This window comes from Bacillus rossius, chromosome 5, assembly GCF_032445375.1.
Source record: "Bacillus rossius redtenbacheri isolate Brsri chromosome 5, Brsri_v3, whole genome shotgun sequence".
In the NCBI taxonomy this organism is placed as follows: domain Eukaryota; kingdom Metazoa; phylum Arthropoda; class Insecta; order Phasmatodea; family Bacillidae; genus Bacillus; species Bacillus rossius.
This window is the reverse complement of record NC_086333.1, coordinates 46737751-46749789: the sequence shown is the minus strand read 5'-3', so window position 1 is coordinate 46749789 and position 12039 is coordinate 46737751. Positions and strand designations below refer to the sequence as shown.

General features: G+C 35.7%; 1 protein-coding gene across 1 annotated transcript in view; it reads left to right on the top strand.

The window, feature by feature from the left end:
* LOC134531771 (metabotropic glutamate receptor 3-like) overlaps nucleotides 1–10300 on the top strand; it is a 100730-nt gene extending 90430 nt beyond the window's left edge. The window contains exons 15-18 of the mRNA XM_063367663.1: nucleotides 1844–2024; nucleotides 6298–6431; nucleotides 7748–7846; nucleotides 9422–10300. Coding sequence (XP_063223733.1) covers nucleotides 1844–2024; nucleotides 6298–6431; nucleotides 7748–7846; nucleotides 9422–9531 — 524 coding nt within the window. The 3' untranslated portion in view covers nucleotides 9532–10300. The remainder of the gene's footprint in view (nucleotides 1–1843; nucleotides 2025–6297; nucleotides 6432–7747; nucleotides 7847–9421) is intronic.
* The last annotated feature ends 1739 nt before the right edge of the window (nucleotides 10301–12039 follow it).

The following is a 12039-nucleotide window of genomic DNA, read 5'->3' as shown; positions in this document are numbered from 1 at the left end:
GAGGTCCTAGGAAGAGAGCCTCAAGCCTCCGACAGATTATAGCTAGACCCGGCATGGTAGTCGATGTGTTCCTGTGACGTCATTTACATCTACTTACTGACACCTAGGTCTGAACAAAATGATAACATACACAGTAAATTATTTTGGTTGTTCCTCTCGCTGAATTACATGTTAACAGTAACTTCACGTCAATATCAAAGAACCCATTAAAATCGTATGTTTACCAGCTATTGCTATTTCATTTACAGTAAATGTCAGTTACGTATAAAACAGACCGGGTCATAAGTAATGCAAATTTCCACTAGTCACACAACACTACCTAATTTATTTTTAATAATTACTCTCCTGCCAGTAATACAATGCAGTGACGTGCTAGCTGGATTAGCAGTCTGGGTAATCGATACAGAAGCAGCGTTCCTGAGATCTACTGTGGAGAGAATAGGTGCCAAAACCCAGCAAGAATAATTATTTACAGTTGACCACATAACATATAATACATATTTTCAATTAGAGCGTGGAACAGAAATGTGTAACCACGGTGCTGCCATCTGTGGCGGATGGAGCGAATTCATGTCCACAAAGCCAAAAGGAAAATTTTTAGTATTAATAATAACTGTTTAGTGAATTTTAACAAGATAGACAGTATTTTATTAAAATTACTTGTCGAAAATTAGGTCCAAAAAGGGGTTTGGCGTTTTGTTTTTACAAGTGATTTTCGCTTTTATTGAAGCCGTTTAGTTACATCGTTTATAATTTCGGTTTGATAAACGAAATATTCAATAGTCGACTTAGTTGCTCCGGCAACGAATTCTAGCTGCGGGTCCGGTAACTACGTGTGATTAAACATCAAGAAATATAGTTGGAAAAAAAACATTTGCGTATATATTTATCACTGCATTATTTTAAAGAACTATACGTTAAAATTCGTATCCTATTTTCGTATTATAATTGTATTTTCAACATGAAACACATGAGTTCACTATTTACCGAGGTTAGATGTTACACATCTCTGGTGAGTACTAAAAGATTCGCTCACATTTTTTTTATGGAAGTGACTGTCCTTATCTTTAGTGTTAGGTCTTGCTAACACCTGTATTTCTTCTTTATTTTCTTAGTGTTGGCTGATTCCCTGTTTCTGTAGAGAGATAACAGTTAAAAAGAAACTGATAGCTTTGTTACGCATTACACTTCTACTGGAACATAGGATGTGAATTTATATTGTAATACCATAGCATTCTTACAAATTATATATATATAGTTACTAACACTTTCCTGACTCTTCTCGGTTAGTGAATAATAGCATTTGGTTATATTGTGCAAATTTTTAATGAGCAATAAAAAAATCTTTTCTATACTTTTTACGTTAAAACTGAAGAAACCATCGTGACAAGTGAGTAAGAGACAAAAGAAACAAATAAGTGCCTCAATTATTTTACACTGTAAATTTTAAATGATACTTGAAATTTTGAATTTGTTACGTTTTCTTTAAAATTTTTGGATTTTTCAAAAACGCATTTTAAACGGTAGATTCCATTCTATGCTTATAATCTAAATGCAGTCAAATTCAAAGTTTTTCAACAGTTTGTGTTTTTTTTAATAAGACTTACCTAACTCAAAACCATGCCCAGATACAAAACTAGTAATACATGTAAAAATTGACATATTAATGTAAACTAATGAAATTGCTCAGTCGGAAAGCCAAAGAAAATTAAAAGTTATGTTTTAGCTATTAATTGTATTTAAAACTAATAATTTTTCAGTGTATTTCACCCCACACATTCATGGGGTTCCAGCAGTCGTGTTCTCGTACATATTAGTGTTTGATATGTCTCGTGCATCGCAGCGATCTGCACCGTTTACGCCTTCAAGACTCGCAAGTGTCCAGACGGCTTCAACGAGACCAAGCACATAGCGTTCACCAACTACACCACGATCATCATCTGGCTGGCGTTCGTGCCGTTCTACCTGGCGTCCACTAGCAACGGAATCAGGATCACTTCCCTCGCCTTCTCCTCATCCGTCAGGTGAGTGCCGTTCTACATGGCATCTAGGTACTAGCAACGGCATCAGGATCACTTCCCTCGCATTCTCCTCATCCGTCAGGTGAGTGCCGTTCTACCTGGCATCTACTAGCAACGGAATCAGGATCACTTCCCTCGCCTTCTCCTCATCCGTCAGGTGAGTGCCATTCTACCTGGCATCTACTAGCAACGGCATCAGGATCACTTCCCTCGCATTCTCCTCATCCGTCAGGTGAGTGCCGTTCTACATGTCATCTAGGTGCTAGCAACGGCATCAGGATCACTTCCCTCGCCTTCTCCTCATCCGTCAGTTAAGTGCCGTTCTACCTGGCATCTACTAGCAACGGCATCAGGATCACTTCCCTCGCCTTCTCCTCATCCGTAAGGTGAGTGCCGTTCTACCTGGCGTCCACTAGCAACGGCATCAGGATCACTTCCCTCGCCTTATCCTCATCCGTCAGTTGAGTGCCGTTCTACCTGGCATCTACTAGCAACGGCATCAGGATCACTTCCCTCGCCTTCTCCTCATCCGTCAGGTGAGTGCCGTTCTACATGGCATCTACTAGCAACACCAACAGGATCACTTCCCTCGCCTTCTCCACATCCATCGGGTGAGTGCCGTTCTACCTGGCGTCCACGGACAACGGCATCAGAATCACTTCCCTCTCGTTATGTTCTATGGAAATTAGTACATACGAAACGCAAAATATCTGGTACGCCACACCACAACAAAATATGTGGCTACCAAAATAAAGTGATTTAATTTTCACTGGTTTGTTTGCCTAATAATATCTATGTTGGTAATATATTATGGATGTCACCATCTAGCGGGTGGGCCCAGAACTACTTCCAAAAATCTACGTGTCAGTCTCGGCAATTAGAGTTTCTCCCCCGTGGGTCAGTGTGCCAGCCACGGGGTCGAGCCACGTCATACAAAGACAGCCGACGCCGGGCGCCGCATTCCGCGCGATAAAACAGGCACATTCCGCCAAGCGATTCTGCTGCGTCGCGTCTCCCACGCGTCGAGCGGTTTGGCTGTCTCTGGAAATTACTGCTCGCAAAAATACCACGTTTAATCTTTTAACTAAAAACAATTCAAATAAGTACTAATAAAAGTCAGTATCAAAACTTACAGCTCAGATTACATTAAGTTGCAAAAAAAAATACATAAGACCAATTAACGCTTCTGTGTTCGTCTGAACTGTCATCGTTGTGGTGTCCAAACTATATGTTCTGTCACGTCGCTGGGTTTTCTGTGCCCCGCTGTGTTGTCACATCACCTGTTTAGTATCTCAGTTGGTGTCATCTGTTTTTCACTGTTTTTTCCCATGTAGTTTTTTGAGAAATTTCAAAGAAATAGTACTTACTGTAGCCGTTACCATGGTGTGATTTCCGGAAAAAAAAATTATATAGTTTTTCGTTTCATGGTCCATAGACCCCAAAACCATCATCAACTCTGAAGTTTATATACATCAAATTTTTATGGACACGGTAACTGTCGTAATTTTGAACAAATCACTTACAAACTCATGCATAACATACAGTAATGGAAAATCTCGGCCGAGTTCGTTAATGGGCCATATCCGACTAAAGGGGTAGAAATGGGGAAGGTTTGTTTAAAAAACCGAAAAATTGCTTTAACTCCTTTAATATGACGAATATCACATCCGTTTCAACGTATTGTGACTCTTAGGCGTAATTTCAAATACTTTTGTTTAAGTACATTTTTGATACGATGGTTGGAGTACAAAAACATTCATAACGCCCTTTGTAGGCACACCATCGAATGCGTTCAACTTGCTTGTAAATATGATAATTATTTGCTAAAACTCTTATCTGAAACTTAAATTTACTTTAAATTGACGAATAACGCGAGTTACAAATTATACAGGCAACTTCATAAATATATTATCTTCGTAAATTTACGAGTACAGAGTTCACCTACTTTGTACATGAACCCAAAAGATTAATCTTTGTATGCAAGAAAACCATTAAAAAACTGGTTAATACTCATGCAGAAACACACTTATTTCTTCCACATATGCTTTTACCCTGTCTATAATAAAAAAAAGTTTTTGGTTGTTGACAAAATTGTAGTTTCTACGAAGATCCAGTTATCTGTGATTACGAAAAAAATCATTTATTCGAGGTGAATTTTTCGTTGAAAAGTCCTTTCTTTCATTTACTGTGATTTCTAACAGTATGGATAAAAACATTTTTGAGACTACAATAAAGTTTTATTTATAGGCATGACGTTTAACAGATATTGCAGAGTAGCTGTGCATTAAACTGCTCTTACGAGTTCCGTGCAGACATGTGGTTCTTCACTCGAGAACTTACTGTTACCAGTCAGTGTGTCCAGTAAAGACAGCGAATAGCCCCGTCTGCATGACTACGTGGTGACCGGGTGTTGTAATCGATCATGTTTTCAGCTCATGGTCTACGCCATAAAGGTTAGATGCCCAAAACACTGGCTGGAGTGTAGTGTTTGCATAGTGGAAACAGTTCCAAATGACAGTATTTTATAGAAGTGACTGTGTTTATCGACAGAAATTCTAATTCGCATTTACTAACCATCATCAAAACGTGGTCAAGCAACATTCCCAGTTGTTTTCGTGCATTGCAACACGGCGATGGCGATGTCAAAAAGTGACTTCAACTTTTTTGCAACATGCCGTCTCCTAAAAATTCCTAACTCTGTGGTACCAAGCCCAAGATGTGTGCAGTGTTTCTTCCGCCATAGTTCAACAAAGCTAGCTTCAGCGAAGTTACCTTTGTTCAAATTAGATCTAATTTGCACCTAATATGCAGCATGTTTCTGATTGTGAAACCATCTGCATTTTTTTGGTCAACATACAGTAAAACCAAAGCTCTGTATTGAATACAGAATGAGTCTGAATTCGACCGGCAAACTTCGGCTGCAGTGTCATCACGAAAAAACAACGTATAAACGACTTATGGTCTAAATTCCTGGGGAAGTTCTTTAGACCACAAGTCGTTTATACATTTTCTACAAATTTCTTTCGTGATGAACCTGCAACCGAAGTTTGTCAGCCGAATTTTGACTCATCCTGTTTAGATTTTACATGCAGCTCTATTTTTTCTTACATTAATTCCTGTTAATACGGAACAGTAATATTTTAAGGCTTAGGTTGTACTATTAAATACTTGAACAACCAACATGAACTTTATCAGCGTTGTAGATAGACTTCGTCACCCGAATGTTTAAGCTTAGTTATTTTAAAATTGTTTTGACTGGTACTGAAGAACTTGTAAGTTTATTGGCTTACGCCGTATTCTTGAGCATATCGTAAATTTCATTGTTTCTAAAGAACTTTATCATGTTTTCTTCATTTTGTGAGAAAACATTTTATTTTCTAATTGGATTGCGACTTCATGGACGTGGGTTAAATTTAAGCATGAGTAATTCATCCTTACCATCAGTATTTGGTTCGTTAACAGTCATTAATGTAAATATACTGACATACATGGAAGGTTTAATATTTAAAAATTGTGAGCGTGTCTTTCAGAACTCGCCAGAGATGTGTAAAAACCTAACCTCCGTAACGAGCCAATTCATGTGCTATCATGTTGCAAACACACTTATAATACGAAAATTGGACACCAAATTGAACGTAAAAATCTTTAAAATAATGCCAAGCGTGATAAACATACGTGAATTGTGTGTTTGACGTAAATCACATGAAGTAGTTTGAATTCGTTGCTCAAGCAGCTACGTTGACTATCGAATCATTTTATTAGCAGACCGAAATTATTTAACTACATAGTGAAACGGATCCGATAAAAGCGAAAGATTTGAAGAAATAAAAAATACTACACTCCTGATTTGGGCCTGAATTTTGACAAGGAATTTTGTTAAAATACTTCCCACCTTGTTAAACAGTAAATTCTATAAATAACATTTACCTTTGACTTTGTGAACTTTGGTACGCTCCATCCGCCACAGACGGCAGCAACGTGGTCAAACATTTATGTCCCATGAGATTCCTGCCTGCTCCATTCACGAAATTACTACTACGAAATGCCGCACACGTAGAGCTAAGATGTTTCACCTCAAAACACTTTTTAATTGTTTTCCAAACACTACCAGACAATTTGGGTTTGAAAACTTCTGATGAAGAGTATTGTGATCGATTTTACCTCGGGAAACTGAACAGCGCGACTGCCCAGTCACTGCCCCCTGGACTTGTTCATTGCTGACGTGGTAAGCTGTGGCTGCTCCGAAATGAAACTTGGGTTGTGCTTGTTCCCCCAGCGGTCTCGTGCAGCTGGCCTGCCTCTTCTTCCCGAAGCTGTACATCGTGCTGCTGAAGCCGCAGAAGAACACGAGGGACGGCGTGATGGCGAACCACAGATCGGTGATCTGCCTGCCCGAGCCTCGAGTCAGCGGTGAGCGTCTAACTTAAAAAATAATTTAAAAAAATAAAGCCCTTGGAACATTCCTTACTTGCTATTTGATAAGTATTTAAGAGTGGTATACCAAGACGTCCGGTTAAGGTTGGCGAATAAGCATTGCCTTGTTGGAACACGACAACCCAACTCGCGGGCCGTATTCCAGAACGTGTCCAAGCCGAATCCCAGTAAGGAAAAAAAAAAATCGGCAACAGTTTCAATAAACGGTACCCTGCGCGAGGCTAGAAAAAACTGGTTTCAAAGCATTTTAGCAGACGTTTCGCAAACGTTGATACAATTCTTACGTCAAAAATACTAGAGATATCAGTACATCGCACAAGAATATAACTGCCTTTATAATATTGCCTTTAAAGTTTGCGATTATTTCTTGTTATGACCATTTAAGTCTACAGAATGTATTCCAGAATAGTTTCGCTATCATAAAGTTTCATTTGGCACACCAACACGCTTGGTACGTCTCCCGATGTTCACAAAAATGACTACACACGAGTAAATGGCGCCAGACGTGGGTCCGTCATCTGGACGAAATCAACGATAAAGTGAGCTCTGCGCATGCGCGTAATTTTGGGCAACAGGATGGCAACAGATAGGACACCAAAATCTGTTCCCTAAAAATAAGAACTGGCAGTGCCCTATCGTACACTAGGAATACGGTTAGGGTACATGTGTGCCACATTCTATACCAAAACACTTATTTTTCTGTCTTGGAATAACGGCCTAAGTGACGTTGGAAGTGCTTTTTTTTTCCTTCGTGGCCCTTAAATATTTCGTAATTTTATAGCTACTGCGAAAAAGTAGGAGGAGGCGGGATATTGTTGCTTTTTGCCAAAATAATAAAAATCTGTAGCATCTGTAGAGAGTATTTTACAAAACACATAAGTTCCCATAGATATTAATGCGATTAAATAGAGAAAAGTCAAAATTAATTATTTTAACTTTCTCGAAATTAACCTATTTCCATCAGAATGTCTGCGACCCGAAAAAAGTAAAATTATTATATCCCACTTAAAATAATGTGGCTAAATTAAGTTCTTTTTTTTTCAGTGGTTTTTTGATAAGTCCTTAAAATTTCTTCAGAAAAACCTTTAAATTTCTTAATTTTAATTGTTTGTTATAAATTATTATGAACCGTGTAAAATCGCTCAGATATGACTTCACTAACAACTGCGCTACCGTGTCACGCAAACTACAAGTCGGCGAGATGACAGTAGCTGACACGCTGCCGCTGACATGGCATATGACACCGTGCCGTAATTCTTTTTTTTTTTCAACAAAGTTCTCCTTGTTTTAAGGCTGTTCCTGTTCCCACCAAGGCTCCAGCAGCAAGAACTCCGATCTCAACAACAGCAGCTGTACGCAAGACAACAAAATCCAACGTGAATCAACTGTAGGTAAGAAAACTGACTGTCTTTAGTTTTTACAAAATGTTCTAACGCAGTATCGATGTACTTACTACCAGGTACACTGTTCAAAATTTTCATTTGAAATTTACGAAGGAAAACTAGTTAATCATCACATAGGGATCTTAAAATTTACGTTTTTTTTTTTTTTTTTTTTTTTTTTTTGTGAATATACTCATACCGAGATTACTTGCTTGCGAACAGCAACTCATGAGAGTCTAGGAGTATTTTCAAGCCCTTAAGGAACTTATTCAGTTTCAGTAAAAAAAATCTCCCGCGAGGCTTGTTCATGATGCTCGAAACGGCAAAAAAAAAAAAAAAAAAACGCAATGACGGAGTCCGACGTAGTTTCAACGAAGATCAGTTACCAGGAACTATCTGGAGATCCTTTCGATTATTTGAGGTGTAGTCTTCCATGAACTTATAGTAATATTGTACTCAAAACTGTTTCAGTGATGGTTGGAGCTAAACATCCGGTAAATAACCCCGAATGCGTTCCCAATATTTATCAGAATCCACTTTAACCTGAGAGACACCATTATCTTAAGTCTTAACGTATACGAAAAATTGTTTATTTTTTATATGCGGACAAATACAAATTTGTATAAAGGTACAGCAAAACATATGCTGCTTTTTGTATCATCCATTTGTTTAACATAATTTGAACAAATACAATATTTTAGAAAGCTAACCTGAATTTGAGTTCTAATAATCTTAATTTATGGGAACGTGCAGCAAACCTATAGTATTATAATATTATATAAAATCACAATTTATGTTAAATATTGAAATTATATATGCAAGTCAATTGTATCGAATGCATTTCAAACTACAGAAAATATTTCATTATGAATACAAGATAAAAATTGCTGAAAAATATTTGGTTGGCCTAGAGTAATGTTTTGGGAAACAAAATTTATATTATACGCCTAATAAAATATATGGTCTTGTTGAAAAAAAAAAACATTTTGGTTCAGTAAATCTTTCCTACATCCGTTTATTTAAAAAAAAAATCAACTCGCTGCGCTTATTTGTATACAAATATATTGTTGAGGCAAACAAACCTACTTCTGTATACACATGATTGTATTTTGTATTTTAGGTGACTTCCTAAAATACCCATTCACTACTGTAACAATGTTATGATAAATAATATTCTACACTCTAATAAAGTATACATTTATTTTAAACATTTTGCATTTTTAATTTATTTTGTGTTTACAAATGCATAACAACACCTTAAAAACACGTATTTAATAAATTAATTTTATTCGAAGATTCCAGCTTTTAGTTAAATTAACACTTCTCAGAATCAATTTTCCAGCAAAGCTAATGTAAATTGTTAAGTGAATATTTTTGCTCATGTTTATTATTTCTTTCGATGTTTTCTTTCAAATTTATTTTGTGGTGTTTTTTTTTTGTTTTGTTTTAAGAAATTCTCGCAATCATTTTGTAGTTATGTTAGGCTGTTTTACCATTTATTTTAATTTATGTTATTTGGTATGATTTACCTTTCAAATTGCTATCCTAGATGAGCTCACAGGCTGTATTTGGTTTCGTTTTCAGGAAATAAGGTGCAATGTCTGCACCAAAGCAGGACAGAACGTATAGGTTCAGAGCAACCAAAAGAAGTGAAAATCTTGGCCACAGAAGGCATTCAAGATGGTGAGGTGTGACTCAATGTCCACTGAGGGTCAGAGGCGTGACATCGCAAGCAGGAACAATTTTGGAGTGAATGGGCTTTATTTCAAAACTTGCGTCAAATTACCGTTTTTGTAGTGATTTTAATATTACGTTGCTACTTAAATCCATCCTATGGAAACCAAAAGCATTCATTTTATGTGTACATTTCTGTAGTGTAATTTTGTTTTAAGTCGTTGATATGTACAATGGCTGTGACAATAGTCCACCCCAAAAATATTCCAACAAACGAGGAAGTTAAACCATCAATATGCTTACCTTTAAGATAAAACAGATATTTAAAGTTATTTATGTTTTTTCAACACACCAGGTCTGTTCTGTTTCGGAATACTTGCAAATTATTACTTACAATTAATTCAATGGTGTTGATTTATTAAATGTAATAAAAACAAAGCCAGTTTTGAATCATGCAAGAAAGTAAAAGAACAAAACATGTATTCTAATAAAAGAGCTATGATATTGAATTATGTGCAGCCGATCTGTAAAAACACTCATTTTGTTGGTTTTATATGATTGTTTCTAAAGGACGGTCATGATTGCAAAATGCTTGCCATAATCATTCACTTATTAACACTATTTGAAATTTAAGAAAATATTCCACCTTGAAAATTTTGTTCAACATATCCTAATAATATTATATTTATGAAGTAATTTATTTGAATTGAATTCTTTATTGCTGACATCACGTTATTATGTTATGATGTACTAAATGAAATTAGATTGACTTTAATCATTAACCACGGAAGTATTATGTGGTATTTGTATTGATATCACTATATAAATATATAAACTGATTTTTTTACATTTGTGTTAAATGAAATTCTTCATTCTGAATTTAAATCAGAAAAAAAATTTGTTTCTGTAGTAGAAATGTTTCTGGAAAAAAAATTCTTTGTTTTTCATACGTTTTTACTGTTTTAAAAATTGTATATTATATATTTCTACAACTCTAATATTCCAAAAGTTTATATTTTGAAATTTTCCTTATTAAAAAAAACTGAACTGTTATCACTAAGCGTAATCAACTGAAACAATTGTTTTCAAGAAAAGTTCTAGTCATTGTTAAAAACATGAATATTATATAAGTGTACTATGTGTAAATAAAACCATTTAAATGTGCATTTTTATACTTTGGATGAGCTCACACTACCATTGCTTCTTTTTCTTTCCTCAAAGAAAACCATGCAATTCTGATCCCACGCTGAACGAAATACAACACATCTATTTTGATGTATAATACCAATTTTATGATATTTTCTATCTATACAAATATTATATTAAAAAAATAGCGCAAGTTTGATTGTTTATAAGAAATAAACTTGAAAACTGCAGGATCGATTACATAATTATTTCATTGTAATAAAGCTTCATTATTCCAGATGGAAATAGGTAAGTATTATTTTTTAATAAATTTCAGTAAGATAAAGCAGTATTTGTAACTATAACGGGGAAAAACTTCACTAGATAGGTTGCTTTCCAGGTTTACGTTTAGTAAACCGTTACAGATAAACGAAGTATGTTTTGTGTCGTTATAAAGAACGGCGACCCGGGCCGCAATAGATTTAGCAATAAGTATGAGCCTACTACCGATGTTTAAAGTTCCAGTTAAACATAACGTTTGAGATTTTTGAACAGGTACCTTCTATACATATTCAGCCGCATATCCCTTGTTATTTAAAAGTAAACCCTTCATTGAGGAGGATACGATGGCATGGATTGATACTAATATCGTAGCTAGCCTGAGCTCACATATTAAGAATGCACACAATCGATAGCAATTACTGTGAGAGGCTTGAAGCTATCAGGTTTTGTGATACTCATCGTCATTGTTTGGGGTTGTATTCCGAAGGCTTCAGTCATCTGTAGTGCCTTGAATCCTTCGACCTTTTTGCTTTAGAAAGGTATGATAAAATATTCAGACGTGGGTTAACACGTACCTACGTACTTCGTCCATTTCAGTGAAATATTAACCGTTTCAAGCGTTTATTTTCCGATTTAAAAAGTTAAATTAAAACGTCTAGCTTGTAGAACATAATAAATATCAACAGGATATAACTTAAAATGCTCATAGATCCTGGAAGTTTGAGCTTTGCAGTAAAGCCATTCTTCGTTATTTTCAAGATTTTTGGATTGGCTCCAATCCAAAAATGTTCAAGATGAAGAAAGCACAATTTATAGTACACGTATTTGTGGCATGATACAATCCCAATCCATTGCTTACATAACAATATATATTTTAATAATGTATCATTATTTTTTAACGCATTTTAGCTTTCGGAAAAATTAGTAAAAATAAAAATATCCCTATTTAGACGGAAAAATTCCCGTTTTGAGGGAAAATTTCTCTTTTATATTTCAGAAAAATTTTAAAATTTGGAATTTGGAATGCCTCAAAAGCCTTTAAAAGAACCCAAATTCGTAAAAGCAACTTGAGTCCTAAAAGCAAGCCACCCTAAGCCGCCGAGGTTGTGACATTAAAATAT